The 15,787-nt window shown below is 36.3% G+C and overlaps 1 protein-coding gene across 1 annotated transcript in view; it reads right to left on the bottom strand.

The window, feature by feature from the left end:
* LOC149801912 (unconventional myosin-IXb-like) overlaps positions 1-15,787 on the bottom strand; it is a 333,412-nt gene that overhangs the window by 187,873 nt on the left and 129,752 nt on the right. Inside the window, exon 17 of the mRNA XM_089956299.1 lies at positions 5,028-5,118. Coding sequence (XP_089812425.1) covers positions 5,028-5,118 — 91 coding nt within the window. The remainder of the gene's footprint in view (positions 1-5,027; positions 5,119-15,787) is intronic.

Below are 15,787 nucleotides of genomic sequence, written 5' to 3'. Positions count from 1 at the left end.
AGTCTGTTGCTATCTGAAGTTGGATTGTTGTCAAGAATGCTGCTGTCGAGCTGGATTGAGCCTTCTGTCCTTTTGCCTACAATTAAATCTCAGTTATGGCAGAGATTGAAGTGGGGTGAAAGCGGGGTGGTGGTAAAGAAAACTGAAGAGGGTAGTTCTTGTACTACCTGCTTCTGAATATCCTTTATAAAGCCAACAAACTGCAGTAATTAACCAAAAGGTAATGAGTGTGGGGCCAAAGAATGATGTGGCTTAAGTAACAACAAGCAGAGAAAGGCTTCTTGTCATACTAAATCAAGGTTGCAAGCCATAAGGGCATTGGCTATTCAATGATGCACTGCTCTATTAATCATCCTGTAAATACAAGCTGTAGACTCCCACACATGCTCCTTGCCAATATTTTGGACCAAACAAAAATTTGCAAATGATGCCAAGTCAAGGACAACGGACATGGTCACCATATTACACACCAGCTTAGCAGTCAGATCAAAACATGGCAACTGACATTATGGATCTATGGGTTTGACATGTTTACCACCACACTGTTCTTATTATAAGCTCAGAACATCCACACTGTATATTTCCAAATGTGAGTGAGATCAATACTAGGGTAGAGAAATTGGTAACTGGCATTAATAGTAGATTTTGCCTCAACTTGCATTTTGACTCAAAGATCATAGATTACATTTCTTTTCACTGACGTCAGAAGGAAATGAAAGGTGGAATATTTATCCTAGTGCACAACATCTACAGGGTTCTGACCTTATAAGCCTGGCTTGCAGACAGCACACAGATGGTGACAAGATCTAGTAAATTTCCTTTATCACTTGCATTTCTGTGTATAACAAACATATCCAGTGGTGTGAAAGTCATGCCATCATCCCTGGGTAAAACAGCATTTCTGCACCAGGTAAGACAGCAGTATCTGGTTGGATTGGCCATCAGGCAACTAGACAAGGAATGTGTCACTGGGCTAAATGGCTGGATATAATGCTGGCTCGATGGTTGCTGTATAGTTAATTAACTGATGACTGGACTGCCAAATGGATGGATTGTTTCTACCAGTCATTATAGTGATCTGTGTATAACCTCTGCTAGTATATGGAACAGTCTGTTAACGAAACTGATCTCAGGTCATTATTCAGTATGAATAAATAGCTGGCTGGCTGGCAGGCAATCAAAACAGTAAGAATAAATAGCCTGGCTGGCAATCAAAACAGTAAGAAAAAATAGCCTGGCTGGCAATCAAAACAGTAAGAATGAATAGCCTGGCTGGCTGGCTGGCAATCAAAACAGTATGAATGAATAGCCTAGCTGGCTGGCTGGCAGGCAATCAAAACAGTAGCAGGCAGAGTCAGTGGCTGATAAAAAATGTCAGTGAGGTCAGGATAATACCACAGATACCCAGTCTTACGGGCAACAGGCACTAAAGCGCCATGCTTGGGAAAAATGCAGGGTGGACTTGTATAAACCTTTACTGCCAAATATTGGAAGAAAACTGTCCTGTCTATTCCAAGCCTCTACTAGAAAGATGCAACAAATACAGGGATAGAAAGTCCCCTAAACCCAATACATGCAAAGCTGTCTCCAAAACAAGTTCTGTATTTGACTCAAGGTGTGGCATGGATACATCCAATGCCACCCTATTATCCATCTCTAGCTGGCTAGATGTCATGTGTCACTGGTGATGACAGTGCTCAAATATTTTTAGATGGGGTAGATGCCAGTGTAGGATCCTCTACTAAACTAGCTGCAAAGGCAGTTTTAGAAGCAGACTCAGAATATCACTATCTGATAACTTCACCTTCACCTATTGTTCTGCCTTTCAAACATGTCCACAGCAGCATGGACCATGTTCTCTCTCAACATGAACTATGAACTCTGCAATGTAATGATGACATTAATTTTGTGCAAGTAATGCATGTGTCATGACCGTCCTTCCTGGCTTTAAACTGCTTGCACATTTCATTGCATTCTACATCTGACAGGGAGAAATAACAAACCAAAAGTGACAACAAAATCAGTGATCAAATTTGTTAAAAATACTGAGAAATTCAACCAATGGCTCCAAGTAAAACATAAAAACTGCAAGTATCAATGATACCATGTATCAGGGTTGCAGCTAGGATTAGATGAATGTGGGTACTCGTCACCAATGAATCTGAAAAAAGGAGGACCAATGTAGTGTTAAGGGGGGGGGGGCTTCCAGTATGGTGTTAAAAAATTAACTTTAATGGATTCAAAAACAGCAATAGCAAGTATAATAAGTACATTAAACGCATATCATGTCTTCTGTGTGTGTGTGTGTGGGTGTGTGTGTTGTGGATTTTTAAGCTTTAACAATTTTCAGTCATATCACTACAATGTCTGCAGTGTGACAGTTTATAGTGATATCTTGCACTAGGGTATCATGCTGCAGACATGCAGCATGATGTCCCACCCAGTCGCATTATCCTGACATCAAGCCAACCAGTCCTAAAACTAACCTCTTAATTGCTGAGTGCCACACAAAGCAGCTGCTAGTACCAATTTTATAAGTCTTCGTATGACTCGGCTGAGGTTCGAACCTGCGAACTCCCACATCCAAGGTGGCACTCTAATCACTAGGAAAACTGTAGTGGTGGTCTTCTGTATATTATAGTAATATACTTAAAATTGCAATCCAAAGTCTTGTGTTTTCCTATAACAGTATCTTATCTACACACTAACATTAAAGAATCAAACCATGGACTGCAAACTGTTTCACTCCTCTGGCCAATCTTAAAAAACAGTGTCATGAAATTAATCTATCGAAGCCCTTAACGAATATTTGTGTTTCTTCCCACTCACATGCTGCCAACATCCAATACACAGTAAGTCAACAAAATCCAGCAGCAAGCCATATTTTAGAGAAGCAATGTTTCTCCTATGCCAAGTAATAGGCAACTGATATAGCATGAATGGTTGATTCAGATGTCTTGCTTACAGCCATTATGCACATATATGCCAGCCCCACCTCACCCCTCAAAAGGTATCAACAAAATAATTGTTATTATAAGTGGCAAAAAAAGCATAACATGGGTGTAAAAAGTGTAATCTACATATTACATGCCAGAATAACAGCATGTATGAAAAAGATACATCTATTTTTGTTACTAACCTGGTTCTGCAGGTGGTAAAAATTCTTATCAAAAAGGGCAAAATCCATATGGATTTGAACCAGATTACAAACACAAAATATACTGAAAAATTATTCAACACTTACTTTAACTAGTCTACATGTGCAACTTTCATTGAATGATTGAGAACTGGTATTTTGCAATGAGCATGATCATGTGCTTAGTGAGTTGTATTAATTTACTCTTGTAATCTTCTTCTAAAGTTTGTTAGCAGTGTTGATTTGTCCTTTTTCTAATCTGACATGTTTTGAAATTTTAAAAGATCTGCTCTAAAATTTTCTATATAACATCCACAACCATAAAGAGTTTCGCTTAAATTGTGGCACCATTTTCTTTAAAAGTATAGACTGGTCTGCTAATCAACTATCTTATCAATATAATGAATCTGAGAGGCAAAGTTCACATTTGAAGAAACCTGTACTTTTGGAAATGGGTCATACATGGTTGCTATAAATAGCAAATACAGAAAGCACTCTTATGCTACTGTTATGCAGCAGTAATCTTTTTCATGTTTAGGCACATCACATACAGCATCGTCTGATATGGGATTAGCCTATGGAAGTGTCTGCTGTTGCCATACCTATTGACATAAACATCTGCACTCCGTTATTGTGTTATTGCTAAAATACTGAAAAAGTGTCTGAGTTTGTAATGTATTTGCCATTTAACACATTGTCCTGTGCTAACCTCTGTATCAAACATGATCCCATGACCTTTCTTAGTAACCAATCCTAATTGAGTACCTGAAGCACAGAAATATATGATGTTTTATAATTACACAAGTATGACATATCTGCAGAGTGATGACTGGGGATTTTAAAGTAAAGAAAATTAACAATAATAGCATATTCTTCACAAAAAAATGTGCACAATTCTTTTTTTTTTGCGTGATTTCGCCCGCATAGAAGGAAAAATTTCACAGGAAATCTTAAATTTGGGAGGAATTTTCACAATCGCGCATCTTAGATGCAAACCTTATGTATGGCTTACAAGGTGAGAAGAGTCCACCAACTGCAAAAAAGCAAATGAAAAATGAATAAATATTCCAACAAAATCAAAAGTATGGTTACCACTGATTTATAAAACCTTAAATTCCCAATAATGTACCAAACATTTTAATTAATGGGTAGAAATAATGATGATCTTGATCCATATCAAGAGGTCATTGATGCAATTTGACTCACATCGCAGTGAATGTTTAAACAGGTAAACATCTTATATAAAAGGTAGCCACCTAGTATTGAAATGAGAGGTAATTTGGAAGAAGATTCTTCCCTTGTCCACCTGATGTCTGATAAGAAAAACAAAAAATATTTTTCATCTAACCACGGGGCTGGATTTGAGAGCTTGCAGAGTTTATTTCAAAACAATCATGTAATCTGGAAATGTATTCAATGGAGAAACAGTAAAAACAAATCCTGGCCTACAAGTCTTCATATAAAGCTTCTTAAAAGTTTTGTTTCAATCCACCGAGTGCTTCAAAGGTACTGAGCAGACATTTAAGGGCAAATAGCTAAGTCAAATATGGGCCATAGCTCTATAAAACCTTGTCAGAAAGTGTGAAAATTCAGACCTTGGTCTTGTAAAGTCTCACAACATATATGATTTCAATGTATTAACTCTATCAAAAGTTAGTGAAAGTAAAATTGCTAGAAGAAATTCCAAGTCAAACTGACACCTTAATGCCAGTGGAAATGTAAATTATGATATAAAGGATGCAAGGGCAAGTGACAGGATGGATGGACATAAGTAAAACTGTGTATCCTCTCCATAGATATTACTTGGACTTCAAAATTCTTAGTTGAGGATTTCCATGCATAGTTCTCAATGTGCAAGGTGTACATGAAATGGGCTAGACATCTGACAAACCTGAGGAAAGTATCACTGCTCAGTAAATCTGGAATGGTCAAGTAGTCCCCTGTTAGCTGAGAATGCCGCCGACGTCGGTTTAGATCTGGCCCTTCAGAAGAAAAATTCCAATGATGAAAAACAAAGACAAAATAACCTTTTCATATTTTGTGCTTATGAATGAAATATGTTCATTTTTTATAAATAGAGAAAAATTAGTGCCCTCTGTATGAACAATCCCATCATATACAACCAAAATCAATGTGCACAGATAAATTTTACTATATAAATGAACTAGCATGCATGACCACCTGCTAATCACAAGCAGCAGCCACAATCTTTTTCCAAAATACAGCTCAACACTGCTACAGATAACCACATCACAAAACATGACATAAACTTACTTCTTTTAATAATTCTTTGCTCTTGTTTACACGTTTGTTTAAAAACAAACAATTAAAATAGCACAGAAGATTATCATCTACGATTAACTTGGTCAAAATGCTCAGTTAGAATTACTATCAATGACTTCATCAGCTCAATTAAGCACATTCAAATTTCCTCAGTGTGTTATTACAGATCCAATGGAATGATTATGGCATGGTCCAAATGGTAGATAGGTAGAGTGGCATGCATGCACTGCACATGATATATGCAAAGAGATAATTTGGCAATACTATGCAAGCACGATGCATGCACTGCGATACCTATTTCTTGAAAGGACCCGTCTCCTTATGATTATTCCACTGGAATTTCAAAAAGATGGGTAATTCTGGTTGAGCGCTATCTTCAGTTTTCCTCTTATATGTAAATAAGGGGCAAATACAAATTAATGTTAACATAAAGTACACAAGATATCCCTATTGCATAAAATTGAAAAATACATCTTGTCATAAAAGCCTCTTATTACACTGTAAGTTGAAAGGTGAGCTTAATTTTTTAAGCTTTAAATCAAGAGCATGGATAATAATTAAAAAAAAGAAAATTTTCCTGTGTAAATCATAGGTATATTTCATCCTGTCATACCAAAATTAATATATTTTAACATGTAGATTATCCTGTCACTAAAATATTACATTATTACAAAAATCAATACATTTTAAAATGTAGATTAGCTAGTCATTAAAATATTACATTATGACATTTTTTACCACTTGAGATATGGCCAGTATTACTGCAGGAAAAAAAATCTTTCCACGTATTCTTCAAAAGTCAAGTATTATGGTCTAAATGCTGAGCTGTCCCACAAGCAACATATGGATGCATACAATATTTGATCTTGCATGAATAACCCTAAGGGCTGTTCCAGTAAAACATATAGCCTCCGGGGGGGAAGGCACTTTCAAATTCAACCAACCCAAAACAGAAGCAATTTAAACAAATTATGATCCACCTTTAGATATGTTTTAATTGAAAAACACTGCCCCCTATAGAAGCATATTTTTAAACATAATTTCTGGCTATGGGTTAGTGGGCAGTAGAAGCGATTTTAATATTGGGTTGGAGACAGAAGCGATTTAAATGACAGCTGGCTGGGGGTAATCTACTGAATTCTTATCAATCCTATAATCTACTGCACATTTTTATTTGTATTCATTTATCATAATCAATCTTTGGTCCTTTCGTTTGTTTGTCTGTCAACCATGTTTGTACCTGATACTGTGAAATCACAAATTTTCATGGTGGCTTATTATTTGTAGATGTAATTGATCAGTCCCTTAATAACTACTAATTTAACGTCCATGAATACAGATTTTATAATAGGGATTTCTATTCTAATACAGACATCATGAATTTGTATCCATACTAATCTGTGTGTTTACTAAAGTGATCACCATGTTTTGCTATTTTTCTTTGTTCTCAGGCATGTTGCTTTTGATTAGAATAATAGTTAAGTCTTGTATTGCTTTAAATGTGGTCAGATGCTACAATTCCTTGTTATTATTTTTTTTTCAATAAATGTTTTGGTAAAATTATAATACATGATTTGTCAGAAGAAAAAAACATGAATGCCTGTGGAAGTGATGTTGCATTATTTCTGCCTACTTTTACACTATCTCATTTCTTGTAGGAACATATATTTCAGTTACCAATGTCTTATTTTTAGGCTTGTTGCAAGACTAATATAAAGTATAAAAAAAAAACAAAAGAAATGTAGCAAGTCAAACATTTTTATATCATTAGTTTTTAAAAATGGATGAAAGTCAAGGAATCATTTTTCCCAGAGTACTCGTCAAATCAATGCCATTGCAGTTAACTGTATTGTCAACAGCATCATCATCATCACTGATGGCCTAGCAGTAACATTCTGCACTTTCAATCCAGGTGTCATAGCTTGTATCTCCCACTTCTAGTCTTTCATATGAGACTTATACCTATGGTCTGAGGGGCATTCATGGCAGAGTGGTATAAGATGCTTGTCTTGTGATACAGATCTGACGGGCTTCCATGGCCAAGTGGTACAAGATGCTTGTCATGTGATTACTTGCCTCCAATGTTTAAGTGAGAATGTTGTCAGTTCTTGAGGAAGGTCAGTGGTTCTACATAAGTGGTGTTTGGTGTCTCAAAAGTACTTGGATTTTCTTCAGCAGTAAAACTGGCTGCCATATATAGTCTTCATCTGAAAATGGTGTAAAGGCCATAATGATCTACCGAAACTCAAGATCTCATATCTAAATGACTTCGGCTGTTGGAGATAAACATCAAATCAACAGAGGCTCCATGTGCCCGAGTGTACTAAGGTGCTTGATTTTACATCACTTGCACATCTCACAGAGTTTTTGTCACAAATCAACCAATTTGGGTTGGTGGTCTTTTGGGGTTCTTTCTCCACCTAATATATTGTTTTAAAAAAAAACAAAAAAACAGACCAAACTAAATCAACAACTAATCCACTGTGGCAACAGCTGCAAAGGTACTAGTCCATTATTTTTACCACAGCTGTATGAGTATATAAATTTTGACTCAAGCAATTTTTGTAGACCTTTGAATATCGTCAATTATGCGTTTCTGACAGTTACCAAAAAGTCACCAGTTGGTACAAATGGATTTTTCATGGTGAGCATATGAGATGGAGAAGTATTAAGCAATCCTGCATCACACTGCCGAAAAGTTTATATTTTAGCTCACTTAAAGCTTCTCTAACAATGTCCATTGTTCCAACTATAACTCTTATAACTTATTCAAGCTATATTCACCGATATCTGGAGATATGCATCTGTAATAAATATTTGTAACAAAGTATGAAAATGCATCAATGTTTTTCTGTAATAAATATTTGTAACAAAGTATGAAAATGCATCAATGTTTTTCAATGATATATTTGAATTGAGCAACAACCAGAATCAACAAACCAATAAATAAAATTATTCACATCTCTCAGGCAGAAGAACAGTGTATACTGGTAATCATAATCTGCCAAATTTACCAAATTCTTTTCCAACCATACCGATTCAGTGGATATAATCACCAGAATGGAAAGAAACAGACCAGAACAGATATAACAGAAAGTTAAAATCAATTTGATACATCTTTTAAGTAGCTAAATTCACATTGGTTTAGTTAACTGTACACTCTTTATTGTCTTCCCTTTGATGTAATTTCTTAATGAAGCTGAGAAAATAATGTTGCACACATAAAAAAAGGCACACTTCTACTCACTTTTTATTATACTTCTCCATTCCAGCCTGTTCTTATGATCTTGTCCCCCCCACATACTGTTTGTCTTGTTTATGATATGTATCTAAAATTGTCACTTACTTTTTCTACTACTATACTGTCTGTGAATATGCATATCAATGTGATTTTTGTTGTTGTTGTTGTTCTAGGGTTTAACGCCATTTTTCAGCACAAGATAGGCTATACATGGCAGCCAGTATAACTGGTGGAGGAAGAACCCTGGAAAACCCAGGGAAGAACCACTGACCCACGAGAAGCTACTGGCAGGCTTTCCCATGTACCCACGCTAGCAGAGCCTTGAACTCGAACCCACGCAGACAGAGGTGAGATGGCAGTGATCCAGAACGGTCAGCGCTTTAGACCACTCAGCCACTCGGGGCCCCCATATCAATGTGAAATGCAATGGGGAGACTAAATCCAAGACTGAAAACCTCTACATTTCTGGATGTATTCTGCTTGGATTCCATGTTTCTGCATAAAACTCACGAATTCAGGACTCGCTGTACTAACTCAATTCCCACTGTAAACCTGTGCAAACACCATGATATTAAAATTTAATAACTTAAAATTTTGAGTGCTCACGATCATGTTTTTATCAGTATAGACACATCTATGACAACAGCTTTTGTGAAAAGAAAACCATAACAGCCGCACCATTTTCTGGACCTACACAAATTTGAAATGTGTGCTTTCAATACTGCACCAAAGTGTCGGCTGCTGCTTTCAGTAATGAGTCTTCCAAACTTGGGTCTGTAAAGGGATGGAAATTATGTTAATAAAACAATGTCCCTCACTTTTTTCAGTTACAAGTAGGACAAGCTCTCAAAAGATTCTTTTTACTAAAATCTTACTTTCATTATCAACCAATCAAGGACAGTCAAACCCATATATACTCTATTTTATATTCACTGATTTATAGTATGGTTCTCGTTCTTTCATATCTGTAGTGAGTCCTCCAACAACTCTCAATGGTTGTAAGCCTTTTTCAACCATGCTGACTGGACACACTGTAAGATAATGTTCATGTAGCAGAAATACCATGGGATATCCACAGACTAATAAATCAAATAGTCAAGTTATCTCCCCTGCAGTGATGTTGCCAGGATTTCAGGATTTACTCCACGTTTTGTGTATGTGTGATCTCCAGTGAGGGAATGGTGGTGGGAGGAATAGCCATTGTTAAATATCTCCCTAACACTTAAATATCTGTCACTCTTTCTTACTGTTCCACTCTGTTAAGGCTCTAATGAAATCAAAATACTCAAAGAGATATCATCTCTAGTTGTATAGCGATTATTATTGTGATGTCATTGGGCATGGTCACGTGGTTGTGGTGGGGTCTTGGTTGGTATGGAAGAAAGACCATAGGGTTTCTCCATATTTGACAGCTAATCATGTTGTCAAAAGAATTAAAAATTTTCTAACAATTCAGTTGGACTTGGATTATATACTTGATTCATAGTCAATGAACAGGTTCTAAAACTGATGTGTTTATTTTGGAGCCATGTTCCTCCATCACATTCAAGATTTGAATATACCAAAGGTGAAATTAGTATAGTTGCATCCTAAATTACTATCATGGCTAATGTGAGACTTTAATGCCAGAATTCATAGCTTCAGTGATTTTTGGGTTAAAAAATGAATTTTTTCTCAAACAACTCAATTTGGTGCAGATTACAGATTTTTTAATGATACTGTGCAAATTCTTGATGTGTAAAAATTGCACAAGAAATGAACAACATCAGATCAGAAAATTAATATCACTGGGAAAATACTGATAGGAATATGCAGAAATAATGATATTATTTAAATGGAATATGTGGTGACAATATGAGTGCTGGTTCTACAATTTTGCAAAATACATCTTGTACAAATATTCTTTTGTTTCTAACAACACTGTAATATGGTAATAATTTCTGCACACATGAAGTTGACCCACTTTTTACTTTAGTCTCTTGCTAAATAATAGTTTTAGATTTTACAACAAAACCAAGTACATTTTACCTTCTGACAATAATACATGATTACAAATATTTAGATTGCAAGAAAATAGAAGTTACAATTTAAAAGTACTGGTACCAGTAAAACTAAAGGAGATGGTAAAAAAAAGAATCAGGATGAACAGATTAATAGTGTAGTAAAGAATCCATACATCAGAATGACATCAAGTATTTTGTCATCAATTTCATCATTAGTTAATGACACTGCTTCAAACTTTTGTGTACTGGATAACAGTAATCCAATTTGTAATACAAATACCAAATGATGGCTTGGAACTAAGTGCCAAATGGTCTGCAGAAAATATCAGCATGATCAAAATATAAATAGGAAGAACCGAACACAAACAGGACAGATTTTATCCATCTTGCTTTGAGTTTACACATATCAGTCAATCTCTTATGTTTAATGTCATTTAATTCTTGCACATAGAGAGCATGTACTTCATTTGGTAATACATCTGCATGATATGAAAGTTTGTCTCATTATTCTTTTGTTGCCATGGTGGTTCTGCCAACTAGAGATCTACACATGTAATTATGTTGTATGGGGATTCTCTGATGTTCCCTATGAGCATTAATCTGTTAATTGTTTCTGAATTTAATATGATCCTCCTCCTCTGTGTATGAATATTATTCTGTGCTGAGAACTCCTTTCATTGCCTGCTGTCTGAAACGCATATGCATAACAAGCTTGAACAAGTTACTGTTCTTTATGGTTGTGCAATTTTCAACATCTCACAGGTATGGCCCCATGAGTATTCTCTCTTGGATATCTCTGTTCCAAAAAGAAACGTTTTCCAGAGGTCTCGCTAGGATTTTAAAACAGAGTCTAGGTCTCCAATTTTGGTAAAAATAGGATTCCCAGCAGCAAAAGTTACAGTCCCCTCCCAGAAAACTATGCAAATTATAAAAACTATTGGTTGCCATTAAGTTTAATTTCTACATTCTTTTTAACACTGACATAGCTCTTGTTTGTCCATAAGAGTGAGTCTAAATTCTGTCAATCCAAGGAAGGTCTTATTCAAAGCACTAAGATAGGCATCACACACTTTCTTACACTTGGCTACTGTCCCATCCAAACTATCAGTCCTAGCAAATTTAGCACTCCTGTAAATCTCATTACATTCTTCGTCAGTTTGCCGTTGAACCCCAAAATAATCATTCAAGTCTAAGTCTCAACATGTCATGATTCCGAGGTCATGTGCACTGCTTATTCCGCTACACTCGGAAATGAACATAATAATGAAAGCAAAAGTTGTTTATTTGCTGTACTCTTATAAATGACTACATGTACACCTCTGGGTCTTTCTGCCTCTGAATTCAAGCACTGTAAATATCAGTAGATTTTCCCACCCAGCTGCCAGTCAAAACCTTTGATCTTGCCGACCAGCTATTGCAGAATGTTCTTTTGATGTACTCTTATAAATTCTGTCATTGTAAATATCAGCACAGCTAACTGATCAACACATTTTCCCACTGAGCAGTTAGCTGAAGCAAGGCTGGCAAGTCTTTTCCTTTTGCTGCCCATGCATGATTAAGCATTTCCGACTTTTCACTAACATGAACTCTGCCAATGATTCATTTCCTTAAATCAGTGCTTTGCTGCCTCTTGTGCCAGATGTTTTCTCTTCAATAATGCTGTATTAGGGTTTTAAGTCCAACATTCCCATAGTCTGCTTGTTCAGACATGGGTATCTTGAATAAATATGACTGGCATATTGTCCATCCAACACGTACATCAGACTCACACTCAACATCAATTCTGGGCTCAAAATCACACACTGGTATTTCCAGTGACATTTTCCCAATGTCCAACAGACTGATATACATGAAATTCGTTGTCCTCATAGCTATCACCAACCAGTATTTGCCAACTGAAAACATCGTCTGAAGACAAACCCTGTTGTGATTCAGCCATTTTGGTTTGCTGTGTGGCCCTTACTTGAAACACGCATTTGTAAAACTTCCATGATGAAAATAAGTTTAAAACTACCATAAAATGCTTGTTCCAGAGATAATGAACCAATCAAATTGAGTTTAACAGCTATTCATGTCGAACCGAAGTATCCAGCTATCTGGATTACACATCAAGTGCTGCAAGACCATTACTGGCAGCACGAATTATGTTGCGAAATGCACTTTTAAAGTTAAAATTTTAATAAAAATTGTATACTGCGCAAAGCACGTTTTATATCCCCAACGTTGACATAATTTGCGGAACGCATATCACTGCTTTAAAAGTGCATGAGTTGGTACAAATTACATGCACTAATGCGTACTGTCATCATTTTCTGACCCATTGTTTTATTCACATTAGACCACTAGGAGCTGGTTAGATGTGATTTTAAATATATATATAATTATTTTTTTACAACCCCACCAGTGATTTCTCATTTTGTTAACACAACCCACAACAGAGGTGATTTTCCTAACCAACATTCCGCTGTCAGAATCGAAATAGCTTGAAACACAACCTTGTACAGAAGTTTTCTTGAAGTGCCATCCCTGGTGGGGATATATGTTTTACTGGAACAAGTTAAACATTCTGCTTCATCATATACAGTGAAATTTCATAAAATGAAAACCTCACAACAGAAACTCCTTAAAATAATATCATACTTCTCATCTAAAATATTTCCTTCCTAAATTTCAATAAATATTCACTCAGTAAAACCTGAAAGATATGTTTGGTCCTAAATGTCAATGTACACTAAAATGAACTCAGTGAAATCGAAATTTTATCAGAGCATGTGGAAAGCAAATGGTTTCTAAGCAACCTAACACCATGCAGAGTAAAACAAAACCCAACAAAGAAATACACAGATGTAACAGAATCATTAAAAAGAGATGTATTGTATATTTACTAGCTAATGACATTTTATCAAAACCATTCTTCCAATTCGCATCACAAAACTTTCAGAGTAGTGGGCCATCAAGCTAGAATGATACCGTCCACCACTTGCCCTGAGAAGTGTCTCTTTCTGAGGACTGGCTTGATACGAGCTATGTGTGCAGATTCAGAAAATCCAAAATTGGGTTGAAAACCTGCATTCATGATTGCAGCAGGTGTGGCATCAAGATTTTTCTTTTAAATCTCCACTGTTGGATTCAAAAGACTGTTGATTCATGACTTTTCAAACTTGACAGGAGTGCTCTGGATCAGTGGTACTCCAATTCCCTCACTTTCTGAGAGATTCTTTGGATCAGTGATGTTGATTGGAAGGCATATGTTACAGGACTGTTCTTGTCCAAGCTAAATGCATTGATGCCTCAAGCCTTTAGATCTGGTAAAGGAGAGACAATGATCAGGAGCTTGTCATTCCATTGTTACAAAAAAGTAAGGGTGCAGCTCCAACTGAAGACTGAGGGGTGAATGGACCATTTGGTATGAAACAGCTAATTCCATCAGTTCACTAGGATGTGTCACACTTGCAAATAGATTTGTCAAAATACGGCACAACCTCAGATAATCCCAAACTCAGACCTTTAAACCCTAATGAAGCCTTCTCAGTAAGGTAGATTTTTTTCCCCATAATTTTGGACCCATTTTAAGTATGGTGTAACAAAATATCATGTACTGCTATTGTCATGCTGGAAAACATGCAGTTAAAAGTCCAGAAGTGTGATTCAAGACAGATGCAGCGACAGCAAACAATTTTTTCAACTCATAAGTTTGTCAAGTTTACTTGAACCTTAATTACCCGCAGTACAGTTTCACCAACAGCAATTTCAAACCTATGGACCTAAATGGCTTGTTGATATCTCTCAACTTGACATAATCCATAAAAAAAATATTAATTTCAGATGGGCTGTGGTGATGACCTTTCCTGTCATGTAACATACTCAAGTCAACACATTATGGTCACCTCATGTAATTTTTGCTGTTCCTGACTTTTTCCCAAAGAATCTGAATATTCTCTTTTATTCTTCTGTACTATTACAACTTTTTAAGGTTTATTGTCCCTTTCATCCTGGCATGTAGCTTGTTGGATGCCATTTTTAAAGCAAAAGCTTGATCATGCAGATGTTTTATATAAAAAAAAAATATGCACAGTTTAAAGTATATCAGGTATTCCAATAAAGTTACTCTGGTTCCCTGACCAATTCCCCTGCATCTAATATGAAATATGGATCCAAATCAAACATGGACACGCCAGTATCTGGACTTTACTACAAACAATCTTACTTCCGTAACTTGTGCTTTTATTCCATAACTCAGTATTTTAAGGGCAATTCCATAAAAGATATATGCAAAATCATAAGAGTTGACAGGTCTGGAATTACGAGGCAGAGGTCTAAGGAAAAGGTTCTCCCTTGTCTCCTATGTAGCTGACAAATCAAACTGAACAGATACAATGAGAACACCTTTTCCATATAATATCTGCCATGAATGCAAGGCAAGGCATTCATGATGACCTTCATCACTAGGTGTTGTAACCTGGAAGACCGTTTCCCAGTCCATTATAGCGAAGAGGGTATGTGATGGACAATCCAAGCTGATAAGCTGGCACCTGTGCAGATAGTTATTCTGTCAGCTAGTACAGTGAACTGCCTGCTGTATAAACCAGACAATGTCCTCCCATCTGATGCAATGGGATTGAAAGCTATCTGAAACTTGGATTGATCCACTGAGCTGCTCTGGTGCTGTTACTGTAAAAGCAGGATTTTTTAAAGTTGTCTCCTAAACAGTCTAGGACATTTAGGTCCACTGCTGCACTGATAAAGCCAAGAAGGAACAAAAAGGCTCAGGCTGAGATGCAACTCTCTGACTGAATGGAGTCACCATCAAGGTGATGCTTAATGCATGTACAAAGAGTTCAAGAGGGTACTGAATTCCATACCCAAATGAATGCCTTGTTGAGAAGTGACTTCAGATTTGTCCCTGTTGACAAGGAATCCAACACATCTAACCTCAAAAGACTCTTAGTAAGATAGTTGATATGTTTTCCTAAAGTTATATAATTTTCAGTTGAATGTAGTGAAATATGAACTAAAATTGTGACCAGGAAAACAGGTGTTTGAAACGTTTTTAGAAGTGTGGTCTGATGCAGCAAAGGCAACGATGTGTTCAATTAAAAAGTTTGTAAGATACACTTTAACCAA

The sequence above is a fragment of the Sinohyriopsis cumingii genome, chromosome 4 (assembly GCF_028554795.1).
Source record: "Sinohyriopsis cumingii isolate HCF-2022 chromosome 4, ASM2855479v2, whole genome shotgun sequence".
NCBI lineage: Eukaryota > Metazoa > Mollusca > Bivalvia > Unionida > Unionidae > Sinohyriopsis > Sinohyriopsis cumingii.
This window is presented reverse-complemented; position numbering and strand designations above follow the sequence as displayed.